Source organism: Rhynchophorus ferrugineus, unplaced genomic scaffold, assembly GCF_030347505.1.
Source record: "Rhynchophorus ferrugineus isolate W39M unplaced genomic scaffold, kcgeb_rfMv2 rfM7, whole genome shotgun sequence".
Classification (NCBI taxonomy): Eukaryota; Metazoa; Arthropoda; class Insecta; order Coleoptera; family Curculionidae; genus Rhynchophorus; species Rhynchophorus ferrugineus.
Genome location: NW_027472586.1, coordinates 1,933,237 through 1,954,840, shown reverse-complemented (window position 1 = coordinate 1,954,840; position 21,604 = coordinate 1,933,237). Strand labels below are relative to the sequence as shown.

At 40.1% G+C, this 21,604-nt stretch overlaps 2 protein-coding genes across 2 annotated transcripts in view; one reads left to right on the top strand and one right to left on the bottom strand.

The window, feature by feature from the left end:
• Positions 1-1,261: 1,261 nt before the first annotated feature.
• LOC143200133 (uncharacterized) lies at positions 1,262-3,243 on the bottom strand. The gene is made up of 6 exons (XM_076410497.1): positions 2,944-3,243; positions 2,282-2,888; positions 1,954-2,229; positions 1,747-1,904; positions 1,545-1,690; positions 1,262-1,495 (listed from the first exon to the last, which is right to left on the bottom strand). The coding sequence occupies exons 1-6, from the start codon at positions 3,106-3,108 to the stop codon at positions 1,297-1,299; spliced, it is 1,551 nt and encodes a 516-aa protein (XP_076266612.1). The 5' UTR covers positions 3,109-3,243; the 3' UTR covers positions 1,262-1,296.
• A 483-nt stretch (positions 3,244-3,726) lies between these two features.
• kl-2 (dynein heavy chain 2, axonemal kl-2) overlaps positions 3,727-21,604 on the top strand; it is a 33,070-nt gene continuing 15,192 nt past the window's right edge. The window contains exons 1-35 of the mRNA XM_076410496.1: positions 3,727-4,045; positions 4,110-4,272; positions 4,323-4,447; positions 4,504-4,641; positions 5,986-6,264; positions 6,320-6,507; positions 9,264-9,391; positions 9,454-9,598; positions 9,653-9,910; positions 10,941-11,162; positions 11,218-11,364; positions 11,420-11,634; positions 11,776-12,076; positions 12,132-12,371; positions 12,427-12,597; positions 12,655-12,850; positions 13,139-13,223; positions 13,285-13,548; positions 13,700-13,946; positions 14,082-14,166; positions 15,047-15,210; positions 15,265-15,434; positions 15,484-15,813; positions 15,868-16,054; positions 16,112-16,323; positions 16,481-16,641; positions 16,703-16,941; positions 16,993-17,212; positions 17,268-17,430; positions 17,756-17,912; positions 17,965-18,124; positions 18,181-18,377; positions 18,433-18,608; positions 18,661-18,817; positions 18,871-19,020. Of these exons, the coding sequence (XP_076266611.1) occupies positions 3,943-4,045; positions 4,110-4,272; positions 4,323-4,447; positions 4,504-4,641; positions 5,986-6,264; positions 6,320-6,507; positions 9,264-9,391; positions 9,454-9,598; positions 9,653-9,910; positions 10,941-11,162; positions 11,218-11,364; positions 11,420-11,634; positions 11,776-12,076; positions 12,132-12,371; positions 12,427-12,597; positions 12,655-12,850; positions 13,139-13,223; positions 13,285-13,548; positions 13,700-13,946; positions 14,082-14,166; positions 15,047-15,210; positions 15,265-15,434; positions 15,484-15,813; positions 15,868-16,054; positions 16,112-16,323; positions 16,481-16,641; positions 16,703-16,941; positions 16,993-17,212; positions 17,268-17,430; positions 17,756-17,912; positions 17,965-18,124; positions 18,181-18,377; positions 18,433-18,608; positions 18,661-18,817; positions 18,871-19,020 (6,543 nt within the window). The 5' untranslated portion in view covers positions 3,727-3,942. The remainder of the gene's footprint in view (positions 4,046-4,109; positions 4,273-4,322; positions 4,448-4,503; positions 4,642-5,985; positions 6,265-6,319; positions 6,508-9,263; positions 9,392-9,453; positions 9,599-9,652; positions 9,911-10,940; positions 11,163-11,217; positions 11,365-11,419; positions 11,635-11,775; positions 12,077-12,131; positions 12,372-12,426; positions 12,598-12,654; positions 12,851-13,138; positions 13,224-13,284; positions 13,549-13,699; positions 13,947-14,081; positions 14,167-15,046; positions 15,211-15,264; positions 15,435-15,483; positions 15,814-15,867; positions 16,055-16,111; positions 16,324-16,480; positions 16,642-16,702; positions 16,942-16,992; positions 17,213-17,267; positions 17,431-17,755; positions 17,913-17,964; positions 18,125-18,180; positions 18,378-18,432; positions 18,609-18,660; positions 18,818-18,870; positions 19,021-21,604) is intronic.

Genomic DNA, 21,604 nt, shown 5'->3' with positions numbered 1-21,604 from the left:
AGTGCCAGAATTTTTCATCCATCGGATCAAGATAAAACTCTCAAAATATATGTATTTTGAAGTAGAAGAAGCAAAAATCCATGTTAAATTGCCTTAGAACGTATACTTTTAAAGATAAGTGACGTTAACTGAAATCCAATAATTTTTTGCAAATACAATTTTCATTATATAATATGAAAACTAAAGCTTGTAAGAAAACTATTATACAACCACCCGATTCAGCGTAAAATTCTATATAATCCCTCGTATCTTCATTACCTTGTTATCATTTTAACGAAAATGGCAGCAAAAAACTTGAAAATGATAAAAAGTCGCAAATTTTCACGACTATATATATGGAAAAAGTGCCAGAATTTTTCATCTATCGGATCAAGATAAAACTCTCAAAATATATGTATTTTAAAGTAGAAGAAACAAAAATCCATGTTAAATTGCCTTAGAACGTATACTTTTAAAGATAAGTGACGTTAACTGAAATCCAATAATTTTTTGCAAATACAATTTTCATTATATAATATGAAAACTAAAGCTTGTAAGAAAACTATTATACAACCACCCGATTCAGCGTAAAATTCTATATAATCTCTCGTATCTTCATTACCTTGTTATCATTTTAACGAAAATGGCAGCAAAAAACTTGAAAATGATAAAAAGTCGCAAATTTTTACGACTATATATATGGAAAAAGTGCCAGAATTTTTCATCCATCGGATCAAGATAAAACTCTCAAAACATATGTATTTTGAAGTAGAAGAAGCAAAAATCCATGTTAAATTGCCTTAGAACGTATACTTTTAAAGATAAGTGACGTTAACTGAAATCCAATAATTTTTTGCAAATACAATTTTCATTATATAATATGAAAACTAAAGCTTGTAAGAAAACTATTATACAACCACCCGATTCAGCGTAAAATTCTATATAATCCCTCGTATCTTCATTACCTTGTTATCATTTTAACGAAAATGGCAGCAAAAAACTTGAAAATGATAAAAAGTCGCAAATTTTTACGACTATATATATGGAAAAAGTGCCAGAATTTTTCATAACTTTTTTAACCTGTAATTTGTTTAACAGAAATGACAGTAAATCAATCGAAAATAGTAAAAAATCCAGCTAGCCGTGGGACTCCATCGAAGTGAGTATTAATAGATGCTATCCTTCACAACGGCATTAATTTGCAATAAAACGGCAATAAAAAACGAGAAATGTTTAATGGAAATCAAGGATATCCTTATTTAAGAAAATAAAACAACGGAAGTCTCAATAAAAATATTTTATGTATCACCTTAACATTTAATTGGGCAAATTGACACCGTCAATCTGTTCGATATCCAGTTCGACTTTCGCCCAACCATCGACCAGGCCGTTCTTCTCCATGTGGCCCTTTCGATGTTTCTTCATACTACTGGAATCGTAGAACCCCTTTCCGCATATATCACAAAGGTATGGCGTCTCGCCGGTGTGTATTCTCGTATGAACCACCAGATTACAACTGAAAACAGGAATATATTACGGGAAAACAAAAAAAGTATGCTAAGTACCTTTGCTTGAAGGTTTTATGGCAATATGTACACTCGAAAGGTCGGTCTGAAGAATGCTGGCCTTTTATGTGGGTGTTTAGGTGAGCGTGTTGTCGAAACTGTTTATTACAGATGTGGCAGCTCAGCGGTTTCTCACCTGTATGAACCTACCGAAACAACATCCCTAAATCGAATGCTCAGGGCTCATTTAGTGAACACTTACTAAGTTGTGTGTCTTCAACGACGGATAAAACCGGAATCTCTTCCCGCAAATATTACAGCTGTAGTTCTTCTCTCCGGTATGAACCATCTGGTGATGTTTCAATATAGCTTTGGTAGAGTACCTATTACCGCATATATTGCACAAATACGCCTTCGGAACTGAAGATGACCCTCATTATTAAGCGTCGCAATTTTTTCAGATAAATACCTTCATGTCTCAGTTTATGCACTTTCAAACTGGACCTGGACCTGTAGAAATTGCCACAAATGGTGCATTGATAAGCATTCTCATCTCCAGTTCCCTCGGTGTTGTCGTTTTTGATCCTGTTGGTCGTCTCTTCCTTGGCGGTGTGGATATTGGCGATGTGTCGGTTTAAAAAGAACTGATGCTTAAATGCGCGTCCGCAGACCGGGCACAGTACATTTTTATCGGTGCTGTGCGCTGCCATCTGATGGATGGCGAGACTAGATGGCCTGAGGAAGCCTAACATTCACTTAATTATGAAGTATATTTAGAAATAAAAATGCATTATTACCTTTACCACACACTTCACAAGTATGGGGCCTGATATCCCCATGTATCTTTAAATGACGGTTCAAATTACTCTTTTCCGAAAAACATATTCCACATTTTTCACAACTGAACGGTTTTTCTTTAGTGTGAGTCCTGAGATGACTGGACATTTTATAAGATAACACCAACTTCCCACACTGTTTACACTCATCCTTCCTCCTGACCACTTTTTTCTTTTCAGGTATATCCTCACCATCTTGTACGCTAATATTCATTTCATCTTTTTTTCTAACTTTTGGCTTAGAATCACCAACATCATCCTCTATAGCACTGATCTCACTGTTTTTGCCTTTAAGTCTATTCATTAAAGGCTTTTCATCTTCAGAATCACTACCATTTCTATTACTAAAATCATTATCATTGGACCATTCATCTTCTGATTTATATATTAGTTCAATTGTCTCCAAGGTATAAGATTCATTATACAATTTTTCTTTTGGTTTTATTGAAATACTTCCCAATAAGACTCTTTGTGATTCCAAAACTTTGTTTTTGAATTGAAAAAAATTAACCGTTTGGTTGTAGCAATATGTACAAAGTTTCCCAGATAAAATATCTCCTTTATTCAACTAAAAACAAATTTTTTGATTATCATTTATTGGATATTGTTAGAATGTAATTTACCTGTACAGAAGTTATGTTACAAAACATATCTGATAATTTCCATTCATTATAAAAACCTTCTAAACTAAAATAATTATTGTTTAGTTCAGATAAACAAGCCCTACAAGTTTTTTCCATGTCATATTGAGCAATTACATGGCATATAGGATCAACTTTCTCCTCCATCCTTTAATTTTTAATTTCGGATAAATTGTTGAATAACTTTTAGAATAAATTTAAAAAAATTGTCCCTCACATAAACCAAGAAAATGACAACACAAGTGGGACATTGCACTGATTGCTGCAAATTTATTTGTCATCTTTAATAACAAGTGAGTGGATATATCAATATATTGTTTATATATACCACTAATTCCAACAAATACTTTTATTTGTTTTAATAATATTTACGAAACTTTATTTTTATGTCATAAATATATATTCCTCATTTGATGTCACAAAATCCGAACAAGGAAAAAGAAGAAGAAATACCAGTTTTAAACTGAAACGTTTAAAGTTTAGAAGTATATAATATTTAATACATTAATGTGTACTTATATTATGTTTATTCTAAATATAAGGTTTTAAGAATAAACAAAAGATAACTTTTATTTTTTATCAGAATTCAAAAATAATGAGTGAAGTTAGCCGTATACTCTACAAAGAAAAGTAATATTGATGTTAAAACAAATGACAAACGCGTTGAGAATAATTTAAATGATATTACCATGTAGAATATTAGTAACTTTTTAAAAATTATCACATATAATAGACTGAATAGTTAATGTAATACAAAAGTCAAAATGTTGTTTTATACTATATTTTTACAGTAGAATATAATCAGAAAAGGGTAGAACTTGGTGGAAAGTATTATTGATGTTAATATCAAATGGAGAAGCGTCAAAAATAAAAATTAAAATTTTACTGTTGCTATGGGTTTGTTTATTCGATAATAATTAGTTATTTAGAAAACAAACAAATATAAATAGATTTGTTGTTTCAAGATAATTTTATAAAAATATGAATACAATTCCTGAGCAAAGCGTTGGAGTAATTCCAGCAAATGTAAAACGGAAAAAAAGCGCAGAGAGCGATTCGTTATTCTCATCAGAGAAATCTGAAGGTAAGGCCGGGATATTAAGTTAAACCTAGCCTTCATTAGCTTTATCCATCTTTTTTTTTTAAAGAGAAGATAGTAAAATTGGTTACACCTGAACCGGAGGAGTTGTCAATTCATAACGAGTACTCACCCGAGGAATTGGCGACCCTGACGTCATATATCAAAGATATCACGACGCTCTATGATTTGAGACCTGAAGATTGGACAATGCAATGCGATACGATCATACAGTCGGTATCCCGTTTAAATAATATTGTTTTTTGAGCGCGTTCTCTTTCAGACAGTGGTTGATCGATCCTTCTGAGCCGCTACTGATGATTTTTTTCGATCAAGACGTTTTAGTGTGCGAACTATCTGTACCCCAAGTGCCTTTTATCGACGCCACGTATTTTCTAAGGGATCCTGGTACGTGTCCTCGAGAAAATTCGGCCGTCTTAGTATCCGTACCGGTGTAATTTTAGGTTATGTGTTCGAGGCGAGTACATTTTATGACAAGATCATTTTTGGTACAGTTGACGGTTGCATAGAGGGCTCTATACTGAAAATTATACAGAACGCTTACGCTCCATCGCTACATAAAGCCAAGAATTGGCCTGATAGTATCCTTATTTAGTTTTAATGGGGGGTAGGAATAAATATTGCCGTTTTTAATGTAAATTTATCGAAAAAACTTTTCCAACCTGGCCTTCTTGATTATTTGATTATTTTATTGTTATTTAATTCTCTTCCATTCCTATTTACAACGAATTACGTTTAATTTCTTCTAGCTATCTCGAGTTTGGCGTTTTTTCTTTTTCCATGATGTTATTATATTTGTAATATGTTTATCAATTCTCCAAATACGTTCCTAGCTTCATTACAATCTGCTTTTTTCTTTTTTCTACTATATTCGCTTCTGTTTCTTTCTCCAATTCATGGTTTGGTGTTTTTCTTGGTTCAAAAATATTACGTAAGGGACATCTTTTCTTCTATTTTTATTCTTTCCTGTCATTGTTTCTCCACTATTCATTATTACTGGCCTTTTTGTAACATATTCTTATATTTTTATAGATCAATTTTCAACAATGTTTGGTTTGCATTGAATGCTTTGTATTTTCTATTTCTGTCTCTCACAGGCACACACGCCATTTCTCTCTTTCCTTCCCTTCTCTTTCTCTCTTCTCAGTATCTCTCTCTCTCTTCCTCCCTTCTCGCAATCTCTCTATTTCTCTCTTTGTTTTCTTTATCTTTATTTTTTCGCTCCTTTACACTTCTTTTTTCTGGTTCTCCTATTTTTTTTCTACCTTTATATCTCTATATCTCTCTTTTTTTCTTTCTCCCAAACACCGTCTCTCACTTTTTCTTTCTTTTATCTCTTTATTTTTCTACTTTTATATCTTTCTCATTATATCTTTCTCTCTCACGCACTCTCTTTCTATATCTGCCTGTTTTTTTCTTTTCCCCCCTTTATCTTTTTATCTCTCATTCTTTTCTCTCCCTGTGTCCTTGTATGTATATCTACTTCTCCGTATTTTTTTCTCTCACTGTCTCTCTCCTTCTCTCTCTCTCTCTCTCTCTCTCTCTCTCTCTCTCTCTCTCCATTTCCTCAAGTCGTAATTCGAAGATCTCTCTTGATTTCAATATTTTCGTTTTTTCTTGTTTGTGTTTATATCAACGACGTTTTGATTATAATTTTTGCGACCTCTTCGTTCATATTTAATTGTTTGTATGGTTTTTGTCCTTCTCTTATTAATTATTTTAGCATTTTTTCGGGTATATATCTTTTTTGCCTATCTATATGTGTTGAAATCCTTCTCTGTGGAAAAGGAGAAGGTTTTTTTCGAAAGACGGTGACTCTATTTTAGTTTTTTTTTTATTTTTAAATATTTAAACCCAAATAACTTGAAGGGAAACTGATTTTTCACAATTATCGACCATAAAACCTCCTTAACGAAATAATCTAGGCGTGAAAAACGACTTTAACAACTCGCTGCACATGTTCCTCGCCAAACTGACCGACATCCACTACAAGCTGCAAGGGCTGACGGTACTGTACATCCCCAGGACGATCTGCAATATACCGCTGGAGCAGGCCACCGAGGACAAGGAGCTCATCAAGAGGATGGAGGGTGTGGTGGTCTACTGGACCAAACAGGTGAGGGTGGGCCTCCAGGACCAAGACCAGAGCGTGTCCGAAGACATGCTCTGTCCCATCGACGAGTACAACTTCTGGAAGGATCGCTGTAAGTCCCTGGCGGAGCTCTCACGGTCGTTTGTCTTGAACTGACGTGGTTCCAGACGAGAACCTGCTGGGCCTGAACTTCCAGCTGGAGTATCCGGGGGTGAAGTACATCTGCGACCTGCTCAGCGCCGTGCAATCGTCGTATGTGAAGCAGTTCAGGCAATTGGGCGAGGAGATCATCCACAATATCGAAGAGTCGAAGTCCAACATCGAGTATTTAAATGTTTTGGTGGAACCATGCAAGGTAATGTTTATTATCCGTCCAGTGGTAGACCAAAGATGGCTCATTTGGCGCTCCCTTTGGCTTTTATTGAAGCATTTTGCATGGTTTAATTCCTTGGTTCTTCCCATATTCCCCTTGGTTTCTTGGACTTCCCGTACTCCTTGGTAAGCTTATCCTTTTCGGTTGTAGCGATTTCTTGGTGAAAGTGTTGTTCATACTATTTTTTACCTGAAGCCCTATTTTTCGGATAAAAGCTCAAAAATGAGATCGTCTTTGGATTTTTTTATATTTTTTATTTATCGTTACTATTGTACACTGTTACTAGTCGCTGTCGACCAACTGTCTTTACAATAACTTATATTTAGATGTACATCTAGGAGGACCCATCGGCCCTATTTTAGTCTCTGGTGAGTTTCAGTTTTTTTTAAATGCACCTAACTACACTACACTACATATTATCAAATAGTGTTATTCTTTTGAGTCCTTTTGAGTGTGTCCTGTTCTAGTGTTATACAAGTGTTGCTTGGCTTCGATATTGACATGAGAATAGAGTCTGTCCTCATGTCTCGTTGTAGTTCTCTTGATCCTGAGTGACAGTTGGTATCTGAAGGTATCGATCAAAGTAATCAGTCCTGTAGCATCTCGGCGCATCTACAAGAGTTCTCAGGATCTATAATTTAATTCCATATGACCATCTAGCTTTCAACACTTGCTTGTATTTATTATGCAATTTATTATGTACTGTCCCTATGTACTTTTCCTATATTTGAATTCCAATTCCTTCCTTTTCTTTTTTACATGCTCCTTCATGTTCCTATCTAGTGATTCATTCCGACAATCTTCTTAAGAATAATATGCAACCAGGAAGCTATGTTTTTGGTTCTAAAAGTTAACGAACCTGTGCTGTCATCTTGACGTTAAGAATTCCTTACTAGTATCGGTTAAATTCAAATATCTTTATTTGGTCTGTCTGTTACCATTCAACAACAAAATTGACAATTAGGAGCAGGAAAATTTTCGAAATACGGCTGAGGTTTCAATTATTTTCTTATGCCTAGCCATCAATATTTTTTTCTTTATAACATCTTTATTAGATACGCTTAGTACAATCTTAATTATTATTATTACAATTAATTTATTACTACTTTTCCTATGTGCTTGGATTAATTAACAAGCAAGACGAGTGCGAGAAAATACATCAGTATGTATTCCTCAATTATAAAATTATAATTATTTATTCATTATTAACTTATAGCTATAGTTTACACTAATAATACACACTAAATGTTCACACAAGTTCGTATGGTTTTGTTCGTTTCAATCTCCTGACATCCTGCGCGCTGTCCAGCAGTTGTATTGCTTCCACGTTAGAATGATTTAGTAATCTTCTTTCGTGTTTCAAGGCGAAATCCTGCACAACTTCGCAAATCCATTTGATTTCCAGGTCATCGTGCAGTTCTTCATTGGTTACATAGCGATAGGCATTGGTAATCAATCGAAGAATCTTGTTTTGACAGCGCTGTATGACTAACTGATTTGCATTTTTAGTGCAACCCCATATTTGCACCCCATAGGTCCAAATTGGCTTTATAATTGTATTATAGATCAACCTCTTTGATTTTAGATCAAGTTGAGAGTATCTTCCGACTAACCAGTATAGTTGTTTTATTTTGGTTCTAATGTGGTTTGCTTTTTGTCTAACGTGATGCTTCTATTTTAATCTACCGTCAAAGCCATCAATATAACAAAACAAATCCCAGATACTTTAGATGAAGTAAGGGACTCAAGTCCTCCGTCTCACAAGCATCTCAGTCAGAGGCTCACATTGTCTACCCCTCACGTGGTCAAGCAAACCAAGATCCCCTACTGTGAAGTAAAATGCTGATTTTTATTATTAACCAATCTCATTATCTGTAGAGTAGTGGCTTTTTACAAAATGTGCAAAATGTTTTACCTCTTTGACAAAGATTAAACTCTCAAAAAATATGTATATATTGGGACGGAATAAATGAAAATCCGAATTAAATTGCCTTAAAGTGTATGGTTTTCAAGATATGTGGCATACTTTTTACTGTAAATCTTTAAAATTAAAAGTCGCATAAAAATTATTCTACCACCATTCGATTCAGCGTAAAATTATTTATTAACCCTGAGATTTTCATTAACCTGCGGTTATTTGAGTGGAAATGGCGGCAAAAACTTTTAAAATGGCAAAAAATCGCCAATTTTCACGACTATATATATGGAACAAGTACCGACATTTTCTAACTCTTGTATAAAGATAAAATTCATAAAATAACCATATTTTGGAGTGAAAGAAACGAAAATCTATGTTACATTGCTTTAAAATTTATACTTTTTAAGATACGTGACATAAACAGTAATCCAGCTACTTTTCAATGTATATAAAAGTCAAAAACTGAAAGTCGTATACAAATTATTACACCATCATTCGATTCGGCGTAAAATTCTCTATAAATCGTTTAATTTTTACTAACTTGCAATTATGTTAACGAAAATGACAGCAAAAAACCTGAATATAGCACAAAATCGCAAACTTTCACGACTAGGACTCTTGAAATATCTGTATTTTGTGGTGAAATAAACGAAATTTGTAGGTAAATTACTTTAGAATGTATAGTTTTCAAGATATATGACCTAAACAGAAATCGACTTGTTTTTCAACATTTTTGTATATCTCAAAAAACAAGGCCTTATAAAACCTGCGATTATTTGAAGGGCAATATTTGGCACGAAATTAACAAAGAAATCTTTAGGAATTGGGAGATATCAAGCATCCCAAGGATATTCCGAAGATATTGCCGAAGATTCTTCACTTGATTCGATTTATTTGGTTAAACAGTCCCTATTACAACACCAATGAGAAAATAACGACCCTGTGCAGGTACCTAAATCGTCATCAGCCTTGACGGTAAGCTCGTTGACGCTTCGCCGTTGTTTTCCCAGGTCCCTGAGCAACCAGGTGATCCTGCAATGCACCAACTTCATCGACATGTCCGTGGTGTTCGAGAAGAAGGAGACCAGGAACTCCATTCGAATGTTCGAGATCTGTATCGACTGTCTGACCGACTACATAAAGGCTTACGTCTTGGTGAGCCCTCCCTAACCGTTATGACTCTCCCACCGTCATCGTTCTCGTCAACAGGTCTCCCAGGCCCACACCGAACACGGCGAGAAACCCTGGGACCTGGACAAGGCGCCCATATTCAACCACGTGGACTCGTACATTCAGAGGTGCAAGGATATGATCGAGGTTTGCGAGGCGATGGTGGTGTTCGGACGTTACGACGAGACCGACCAGATCCCGAAGCCGCTGTTCCCCACCTCGAAGGGCGTCCAGTTCGAGAACTGGGCCGAGAGGGTGGAGAAGATGTTCAACGATAGTCTGGCGGATATCGAGAAGGTAATCTATGCTCTTCGCGCTTTTGAATCAATTACATTTCTTGATACAACAGATCAATTGAAAAGTCCCCGGTCTACCATAGTAAAACAAATCTTTTCGACAAAATTGGTTTTGTTTTTATTCAACATAATTCCCTTCAAGGGTGATTATAGCGACCCTCCAACTTGTCGATACCATTTTTCGTAGTAGGATTTGTCCTTTGCTTCAAAATAAGCCTCAGTTTCGGCGATCACCTCTTCATTCGACGAAAATTTCTTCCCAGCGAGCATTCTTTCGAGATCGGAGAACAAGAAATAGTCGCTGGGGACCAGATCTGGAGAAAACGGTGGATGAGGAAGCAATTCGAAACCCATTTCATGGATTTTTGCATCGGTGCATTATCTTGGTGAAGCAACACTTCCTTTTTCTTCAAATGTAGCCGCTTTTAGCGATTTCGTCCTTCAAACGATCCAATAACGCTATGTAATAGTCATTGTTGATGGTCCTTCCTTTTTCAAGGTAGTCAATGAAAATTATTCCATGCGCATCCCAAAATACAGACGCCATAACCTTGCCAGCCGACTGTCGACAGCATATCGTGTGCAGTTCACTCGGATGACTGTCGATTGGACTTCGCAGTGAAATGATGGAGCCATGTTTCATCCATTGTCACATATATCGACGCAAAAACTCGGGTTTATTACGCTTGATCATCTTCAAACACTGCTCCGAATCATTAACTCGTCGTTGTTTTTGGTCAAAAGTGAGCTCACGTGGCACCCACTTTGCACAGAGCATTCTCATACCCAAATATTCAAAACAAAAGTTGCTTCAAAATATTATATTTCACAAACTAATGATCCAACAGCTGTCAAATTTATACACGCATCTTTTGAGGGTTAGGGCTAACTAAAAAACATATGTATTTATTTCTAGTAGCGCCATCTATGTGTCAGGCCAGGGACTTTTCAATTGACCTGTTACGAATACCTACATGACTTTCGTTTGTGCCTTTTGAATCACTTACAAAACATAACCAACACGTCTTCAGGTTAAACACATCATCCTGGACGTACAAGAAGCGGAATGGTACGATGACATCCTCAAATTCCGGACGAGGATGAAGGACGTTGAGGTGGTGATCGAGAACTTGACCAACGCGGTCTTCGACGAAATTGCCAACCTGGAGGAGGGCATCGAGACGCTGGCGGCCATGTACAACTACTCCAAGAGGAAAACGCTGAACTCGTTGTTCGACGGAAAGACGTTGCAGGTGATTGTCCTCCGTGGTTTTTGCTTTCAGCCATCGCTGAAAGACATGTTCGTAGGTTTACAAAATGTTCCGCGAAGAGATCTTGGACACCAAGCAGGACATACAGCTGGAGGCCGAGATGTACCCCACTTCTCTACCGTATTACTCTGGCAGAGCCCAGATGCTGAAAATGAAGAAGAACCGGCTGGCTATTTTGAAGAAGGTAGGCGCTAACCCAACCAACCGTCATCATCGTTGTGTTCAACTCTCTGATGTAGATGTTTGACGACGCTGGATGGATGATGCCTTGTAGCATCGCCAAGGAGGTCTTCGCTCAGTACGAGAAGCTCATCACGTCCATCGACGACAGCGTGCTGAACTTGTATAGGAAATGGATCGACAATATCGGCGAGGACGTCAACCTGAGGCTGCAGCGACCCCTCATGTGCAAGAGCATCACTAAACCAGGGCTTTTGGAGTGCAACATTGATAGGTGAGTAATACTTTGACATGACAAACTTCTCGACGATGATTATTAGCTCGAATCATCCACATTCACCTTGTGGCATCATCAGAAAAACGATTTCCTTCGATGCGGCGTTTCAGTCTCATCTGAAACCAAGTCCTTTTACAGATCGATCATGGATATATACAAGGAGGCCAAGTGCTGGGACTCGCTGGGCTACGAGATCCCAACTTACGTCAAGTCGATCTACAACAAGGCTGAAAACGTTCGTTTTATCTACGAGTGCGTGTTGAACGTGGTCCTGGACTACAACAAGATCATATCCTCTCTATCGGACGAAGAGAGATTGCTGTTTAAACCACTGATCTCCAACGTGGAGAAGAAGATCGCTCCCGGGCTATCCAAGCTGACCTGGGCCACTGATATCGGGGATGAGTACATCGCCGAGTGCAGTAACAACACGGCGGAGGTATATTTTTCGGCTTTTATTAAAACATTTCAACGGATTTGGTCTTTTATTTCAGTTGCAAGACTTTGTGGATGATTACAAGCGGTGCAACCTGCAAATAGTGGCCATTTGCGAGAAGGTCTGCGACACTCCCTTGATAAACCTCACCCAATACACTGCCATGGAGCTCATGGAGTTGGTAAGCGAGCTCTGCAAGTCCATCAACAACACAGTCGTTATACTCATAGAGTACTACCAGAAGATCATCGAGTTTCTGGTGATGGTGTTCGAGGGTTTTGAGCATGTCATGGGAACGGTACCATCCACTCTATTACCGAGCGATTTGATCTGGGAGACACGCCTTTTTCCAGATGGCCAACCAATGGGTGCGGTACATCAACAATTTCGACAAGCTCATGGAGGAAGCCCTGAAGATATGCTGCAAGAACTCGCTCACGTCCATGTTCGAGGCGCTGCACGGCGACGGTACCACCGAACCAGTGCCGCTGCTAAAGATCGAAGTGGACCTGGTGGGGAATAAGGTGAGGATGTTTCGGGTTCGTCATCGTTAAGGCGTGACATCATCGTCATCGTTGCAGATCACCTTTAATCCCACGCTGGTGAACGTGGCGAGGGTCATCTCCAACGTGCAGAACACCATGGTGGAGGCGGTGAAGTCTTTGCCGAGGCTGAACGATAAATTTCACGTATCAGATGCGGACAGTTATGTACCGTATTCTGCGCTGATAATGAATGATAACGACTGCAAGCACATGCAGCAGCAACTTAACAATGGTGAGCCTCAACGGAAATTTCGTATTATGGTAATCTGGTCGTCATGTCTTCAATAATTCTGTAGGCTGGATAATCTGGAACAAATAATTTAACTGCTCCTCAATTTCTGCAAAAAATTTTGCGCCAAAACAGACAATAGGACAGACATTTGTGGCGTGTGACGTCACGGTTTCGTAAATGGTGTGACGTCAGACGTGTCTGACCTAACATGGGGGATTGTTATATTTTATAATTATTGTTTATATTTCAAAACCACAACAAACTGACAACCTTTTTCACATATATTAGAGGTACGTATTGTCGTGGAGAAGATCAAGGAGTACATCAAAGTGTGGGAACCGTTCAGGGATCTGTGGGAGGTCGACAAGGACAAGTACAGTTTTCGGGATATTTCTTCGCTGATCTCCGTGTATCCCTGTCGTTTCTCGCTTCAGGTTCATCGTGCGTTACGAGCAGGAGAATCCGAGCGCCGCCCTCTTCGATGCCAACATAGGACGTTACACGGAACTGGCCAACAATGTCCAGATACAGGAGACGGTGTCCGACGTGCACTTCCTCCAGATCAACTGCGCTAACCTGAAGAAGGCCATCATCGAACACTGCATGGAGTGGCAGGAGAAGCTGTGCCTTTTGCTCTACAACATGACCGAAAGGAAACTGGACGCTATCTATGAGTACATGGAGACTTACAGTAAACAGTGAGTGCAATTTCACCTATTCTGCACTGTTATTGAGGTTAATGATCTTCTGGTCATAATTTTTCTAGCATCAGCTCCCATATATCACTTCTTGGAACTGTTATGACTCTGTCATCTGTATATGTTAATTAAATTGATATCTGTCATGCAGGATATCGCAGGAACCACAAAACCTGGAAAACATGCAACATTCCTTGGCGTTGTTCGCCCAACTCAAGGCCGATGTGCAACTGCAGGAGGAGGAATTCCCTCAAATCACCGAGCAGATTTGTACCCTGGACAAGTACACGGTGCCGATACCGCCAGCTATGCGAAACAGGCACAAGAATCTGCCCAAGGAATGGGCCGCCTATCTGGATATCCTCGAGCAGGCCGAACAGATGCTCGAGTACTCCAAGGTACTGATGTAGTACCACGCTTGGTGTACAGTAAAAAATACAAAAGAGATAAGATAAATGTTGTTTTGATTGATACAACTCCCGTCCACATATCACCGCCCGACCCTCCCTAATCCTCTCGATCCTCCTCTCCAGGAACACTTCAAGGCCGGGCTCCTGGAGCAAGCCGAGATATCCAGGATCACCGCGCGACAGTTGCTGGAGGATTTCATGGCGAAAGGTAACTGAATCGTTGTTTCTCCCGTAGAAATAGATCGTGAAATGTGGATGTGAATTAATTTTGAGGGATCGCTCGATCGCTTATTTCAATAGGTAAGTAGTTACCCACCATAGGAACCAGATGATCTCCCTTTAGAATATGTTCTGGTCTGAATTTACAAGATAATTGTATTGTTGAGCGGGCTTCTCATGTTTGATTATATGTTATAATCATTTTGGCTGAGATGTGAGTTTAATAACTCAGTGTGTTGCTTTGGTAACATTTTCTGAAGTTTTTAGGTTAATCCTCAAAAGCACGCAAATATTATTGAAGGCTTGGTAAAGGTCCAGGAATACAGATCAGACTTTTTCGCTTCGTAGCCTTTCTCGAAGATACTTGTGATGCTGTAAACTAGCTTTTCCCATCTATGGTTTTTCAATAGTGATTTTTTAAATACTTTATATGATACTGGTAGTAGTTCAATTGGTAGAGACTTAGCCCAGTGTTTTTTGAAGGTTGATGAGTTTTAACGATATCCTTTAGGATAGCTATGGTTTCATTTGGTTTAATGGTTCATGGCCAATGAGGCTGTTGCCCCGTTAAAGTACTTATTCAGCAGGTTAATTGTATTTCCAGTATAGTTTTGAAGGAATGAAAGATCCGTTGATTATTTCTTTATCGGGTTTCTTTGATTGTTATCTTGATCAGGAGTTTTATATCTGTCTGGACAACATCATTAGCTAAACTCAACTGGTTTCTCGTAGCAAGTTGACATCAATATCTTCAAGAAAAAATGGAACGTCATATGGACATTTTTAAGTTAAATGGAGCTAACCAGTGTTAATTTTAATATACTGTAACAGAAACCTTCCTGCTGTTATTATTATAACTGATTTCTCAGGACCATTTACTTCTGACTGGTCGGTGGAGGACGGTCTAGCTTACTTGAAAAGCCTGCGGGTCTGCCTGAAGGAAATTAAGGAAAAAGACGACAAGCTTCGCAGCGATTTGGCCATTTTCGGCCTCAGCTACGACGAGTCAATCGAAATGGCCAAACTGGAAACGGTAAGGGCCAGTAATTCACCGTAACCATTATTCTCTGATGACATCTCGGTCTAGGAACTCACGGCGTTGGAACAAGTATGGGACCTAGCCGCCCAGTGGAAGACCGCGTGGAACAGTTACAAATCGGGAGAGTTCTGGACCATAGAGACCGCAGAAATGGAGGAAACCGCCCTGATATTGTTCAGGAAACTCACCAGATTATCCAGGGAGCTGCAGGAGAAGAAGTATCCGGTCCACCGGGGATGGAACATCGATTACAGTAATATTTTTCAGTTGGAAGATAATAGAGGACGTGAGAAACCAGGTCGATGCCTTCAGACGCACCCTGCCGCTGCTGGGCGACCTGAAGAATCCCGCGATGAGACCGCGTCACTGGGACAAGGTCAAGAAAGTGGTGGGTATCGAGTTCGACGAGACCAGCTCGGAGTTCAATTTGGAGGCGATCTACGCCATGGAGCTGCACAAGTACGCGGAGGATATCAACGAGATCTCGAACGCCGCCACCATGGAGCTCCAGATCGAGAAGGGGCTGAGGGCTATCGTGGAGGTGTGGAGCGCTATGCAGATCGAGCTGGTTCCCTATAAAGATCGAGCAGTTTACAGGTACCAATCATCCGGTCGAACATCACCTTATTTTAGCGAGTTTCTTCTGGATAGGATTAAAAGCGTTGATGACTGTTTCGCCGCCTTGGAGGAGAATATCATGCAACTATCCACGATGAAGAGCACGAGGTTCGTCGAACCGTTCACCAAGGTGGTCGACTACTGGGAGAAGACCTTGTCCTATATAATGGAGACCCTCGAACTGGCACTGCAGGTTCAGAGGAACTGGCTGTATCTAGAGGTTGGGAATTTTTCATCCCCCAGGTGGGAAATACCTTGAAATCACCACGGGTTGCAGAATATATTCTTCGGCGAGGATATCAGGAAGCAACTGCCGCGGGAGTCTGAGGATTTCGACTATCTGACCGAGGAATGGAGAGACGTGTCCACCAGGTTGTTCTTTTCCAAGTCGGCCCTGAGGGCGACCCACTACAAACCCCCACCTTATCTATTCAATAAGCTGAACAGGATGAACGACAAGCTCGATATCATGCAGAGGGCCTTGGAAAGGTATGAGATTAGTTGAACTCTGACACACAATTTTTTGTATCTACACATTTGTGCTACTGAATTGGCAGCTATTGAATCAATTCCGGCCAATGTAGCGTCTGTTTCGGTACTTTTGGTACTACCCCCGTATAAAAGACCATTTTTCTCGGTATCACAGATATTTAGAAACAAAACGGCACATTTTTCCGCGATTTTACTTCGTCTCCAACGACGACATGCTGGAGATTCTGGGCAATTCGAAGAAACCCGAAGCCGTGCAGCCCCATCTCAAGAAACTGTTCGACAACCTGATCAAAATCAAGATTCAAAAGAACCCGGGTAACCAACCAATCGATCTCATCTGCGGTGTGGCTATATCAACCTTCATCTTTGATGTCAGGGATCAACAAGCAGGAATGCGTGGGCATGTTCTCCGACGACGGTGAGTACATGGAGTTTGGGAAGCCGTTCTTGCTGGAGGGACCAGCGGAGATGTGGTTGCTTCAATTGGAGGCCTCCATGCGTAGCGCTCTGAGGATGGCGTTCAAACCGTGTCGCGCGGAATTGAAGAAGAACCTCAACAAGAGGGACAAGTGGTTGTTGGCCAACTGTGGACAACTGTGCAACGCCTGCAGTCTAGTACTTAACATGAAGACCTTGTTTCGCACCATCATCATTATTTTTACTTAGATACAGTGGACCACTGACTGTACCAGGGCCTTGGTACACGCCAAGATAATGGAGAGCAAGAAACCGTTGAAGAGACTGAGGAGGAAGCAGACCCAAGTCCTAGGAAAGTTGTCGGAGCTCAGCAGGAAGGACCTGACGAAGCTTCAGCGTCTCAAGGCCAACGCCCTGATCACCATAGAGATCCATTCTAGAGACGTCATCGACCGACTCTACAAGGCCAGTAAGTGATGTTGTGTCATGTGCCCGCCATGATATAGCGAAAAGTTTTGTTGAAGATTGTCGAGACACCAATGCCTTTGAGTGGTTCTCCCAGCTGAGGTTTTACTGGGACCGAGAGATGGACGATTGTACCATCAAACAGACCAACACTTCTTTCAATTATGGATACGAGTACAATGGTAACTCGGGAAGATTGGTTATCACGCCACTCACTGACAGGTATTTGTCTGCCATTATTTGTAATATTCCGGCTTTCCTAATGTTTAAAATCATAAATATGTTGTAATCACGTGGAGGAAAGTCTGGAGTAGTGAATGCACTCTGGATATCTTGAGTATTTTTATGGAAAATTACTTACACTGTTAAGACACAACGTTAAATAAACAAGACAATGGAAACTGTAAAAAGTGATGTCTATCTCGTCCAAAATCACGGAGATCAATATTTTTGTGGTCACCAAGGTCTTGTGAATTGGTGATTTGACCATATTTACTTTAACGAAACGTAGTCTGGAGGAATCAAGTTAAGGAATCTCCTATTTTAGATGTTATATTACACTGACCACGGCTCTTCACTTGTATCGAGGTGGCAGTCCCAAGGGTCCCGCTGGTACTGGTAAGACCGAGACCGTCAAAGACCTGGGAAAGGCGATGGGTATGTGGGTGATCGTCAATAATTGTTCAGAGGGCTTGGATTACAAGGTAACGACCAGTTCTCTTTGATATCACTCGAGATCATCGCGTTCCTCCACAGAGTATGGGGAAATGCTTTTCCGGACTGGCTCAGACCGGAGCCTGGGGATGTTTCGACGAGTTCAACCGGATCAACATCGAGGTATTGTCGGTGGTGGCCCAGCAGATCCTGTGCATCTTGCAGGCGCTGTCCTTGAAGCAGAAGCGTTTTGTTTTCGAAGGTTTGATGATCATTTAACTTTCCGGAGGTCATGATACGGTCGTGGTAATTTGACAGGGTTGGAGATAGCACTCAAATGGACCGTGGGTATCTTCATAACTATGAATCCGGGATATGCCGGGCGTACAGAACTCCCGGACAACTTGAAATCGATGTTCCGTCCGATATCCATGATGGTACCCGATAGCGCCATCATCGCCGAGAACGTGTTGTTCAGCGACGGCTTCACCAACACCAAAGTATTGGCGAAAAAGGTACGACGTCGCTTTTTTTTCGAATTCCGACTGACGTTAAGTGTGGTCACTCTAGGTGTTCACTCTGTATCAACTGGCCATCCAGCAACTGAGTAAGCAGGATCACTACGACTTCGGTTTGAGGTCTATGGTGGCCTTGTTGAGGTACGCGGGCTTGAAACGACGTCAAATGCCGATGGTGCCGGAGGAACAGGTGGTGTACTTGGCCATGAGGGACATGAACATTGCCAGGTGACACAACATCACTAGCATCACTCAATTTTCCTTACCAACCCCCCTTCAGGTTCACAGCGAACGATTTGCCGCTGTTTAGCGGGATAATGTCGGACATTTTCCCCGGAGTCGTCATCCCCGTGGTGGACTACATGGACATCAACAACGCCATCATCGATTTCATGACGGAGAATAACCTGCAGCCCATCCCGATCGCCATGACCAAGGTGAGATCGCTCGTCCCGACCCGACCGGTGATTTTTCTAACGCCCTGTTCAAGGTTATCCAACTGTACGAGACCAAGAACTCGCGGCATTCGGTCATGATCCTCGGCAAAACCGGCACGGCGAAGAGTGTGACCTGGAAGGCGCTGCAGGGTTGCATGGGGAAGCTGAAGCAACTGAACAAGCCAGGATTTAATAATGTCCAGGTCAGTGGTTTGTTTTGGTCTCCATCTCCTCCACTCCTTCTCGCTGTTATCTTTCGAAATAAGGTTTTAGAGTGACCAGGAGCTCGGCTTCAACGAAGTAGATGTTGTCATCAACGTTTATCCAAAGCTGAATGGGTTGTGTGTTCGTATCTCAGACATCTTTGATGTTTTAGGTCTTTCTATATGCGCTTTCTACAGTTGCACAGAATTTTGTACACTGCCATCACTTTTAGAGAAGCCCTTTTGGCTTTGATGTTTTGGAGCAGTAGACCTATCGTCCTGTATAGTTTAAAAAGGAGTTTGATGTGTTTCCTTGGTACCAAAATGAAGAGACAGAAACTCATTTGGTCTCATATTTTGTTGATTCTCGCTCTGTAATACATGAGCAATGGATTTTGTTAGTGGGTCTTGTTATTTACGCCTCTTAAGATACAGGGGATGGACAGATGATATGAATACCTGACACATACACAATATTTTTTAATAAGGTTTTTTTTTAAACAGCTGCGAATCTTTACGGAATTGTTGCTTCAGCAACTTCACAGTTGCTTCAATGATGAGTCGTGGAATAACGGTCAACAAAGTACCCAGAAATATAATCCCAGATGTTGAACACGGGCGGGGTGCCAGCATTGACAAATAGAACCCGATAACGAATATCTGGCAACCCCGAGACGTTTATCTGGGATGTTATTGAAGGGTATTTCGATCATTCAGTATCTGACCACCGTTCGGTTTAGACGTGCCACCATCGACTGCCTAAGCCTCGTCACCAGGTAACACCGCTGACATCCGTTTTATCTATTTTGTATTTTCCACATTTTTATATTACTTCAATAAACAACGGTCACATAATGTACCTCCATTGTCTCACCTCCATGCACTGAGCCATATAAATTACCCTAAACTATTATGCAGCCAAGGAATATATTTGATGATGATAGCGCATTATTGCTAGTCATATTAAGAACTTCATCACTGAGGGTGTCAAGATATTTATTTTCAGTAATTCGGCCAGTGATGTGAATGAGAGGAGCAACTAGATACCATTATGTTGACTGTAGGAAGGAAGCTCTTTCGATGTAAACGATGATTCTTTGGACCAAACCACATTCTTCCAATCATCTACGGTCCAGCGTTTATAATCCTTGCCCCACCCTATATATCCATTCTTAGGAAAGACACACCCTTGTTTTTTTAGCGTTTTGGGTTTCCTTGTAACGAGATCTCTTTTCATGGTGATTATCAAAAGAAGCGAAGTTTGGTAAATACGGTGGATTGGATTTCATTTTCCATATTTCAGCGTTTCTATTCGTCACTGTGGTTCTTGGAAGATATAACTTTCTCTCAGGGTGCAGAACAAAGCTGAGATCAGGAATCTCTAATTTCAAGTTGTAATTCAACGACAAGGGCTTGAAATAGTTGTCTAATCGTGTGGATTTAAGTGTAGAAGACCTTGAGAATGCCTTAACAGTTTCCATTGTTATTGTTAGTCTTACTTCCCTAGTATCTGGAAAGTAGCTAAAATATTAATGATACTTAAACCAGGAAAAATACCAGAAGATGTGACCTCCTACCGACCTATAAGTTTATTACCAATAATCTCGAAAGTTTTCGAGAAGTTATACATAAAAAAACTAAACTATATAATAGAAAAAAGAAAAATTATTCCAGAACATCAGTTTGGCTTTCGCAATAAGCATGGGACTATAGAACAAGTGCATAGACTTGTAAACCAAATAAACGCTGACCTAAATGCCAAAAGATATTGTTCGGCTGCTTTCCTAGACATATCTCAGGCTTTTGACAAAGTATGGCATACGGGCTTGCAGGTTAAACTAAAGAAACTTCTCCCTCATCCGGACTATCAGCTACTAAAATCGTATCTCACTGACAGACATTTTATTGTAAATCAAGGCGATGAACATACCGAATTAAATCCCATATATTCAGGAGTTCCGCAAGGTAGTGTACTGGGTCCAGTACTGTATCTTCTGTATACGGCTGATCTGCCCACCACAAAAATAACTACTGTGGCAACATATGCAGACGATACAGCAATCTTAGCATCCCATGAAGATCCAGTCACAGCATCAATAAACCTACAAACCCACCTGGAGCAAATACAATTATGGTTGAAGACATGGCGCATTAAAGCCAATGAATCAAAATCCACGCATATAACGTTTACCCTGCGTAGAAGAACATGTCCACCAGTAAATATCAATCATCGCCAACTCCCCCAAGCAGACCATGTTAAATATCTTGGTATGCATTTAGATCGACGCCTAACCTGGAAGAAGCACATACTCTCTAAACGGAAACAACTAGGACTAAAATTATATCAAATGTATTGGCTCATTGGGCGCAAATCCAAGTTATCATTAGATAACAAGGTATTGCTGTATGAGTCTATACTCAAGCCCATTTGGACATATGGAATTCAACTATGGGGTACCGCTAGCAAATCCAATATATCCATCATTCAACGGTTCCAAAATAAGGTGTTGCGTGCCATTGTTGATGCTCCGTACTATATTTCAAATAAAGTGATACAACGCGATATTCCTCTAGAACCTATAAC

Bases quoted from the DNA above. Each gene is read 5' to 3' on its own strand.
- LOC143200133 (XM_076410497.1), bottom strand. From the start codon at position 3,108: ATGGAGGAGAAAGTTGATCCTATATGCCATGTAATTGCTCAATATGAC. The intron at 2,230-2,281 runs GTAATAATGCAT...AGTGAATGTTAG, and splicing joins TTGTGAAGTGTGTGGTAAAG to GCTTCCTCAGGCCATCTAGT. The intron at 1,496-1,544 runs GTACTTAGCATA...TCCTGTTTTCAG, and splicing joins CATAAAACCTTCAAGCAAAG to TTGTAATCTGGTGGTTCATA.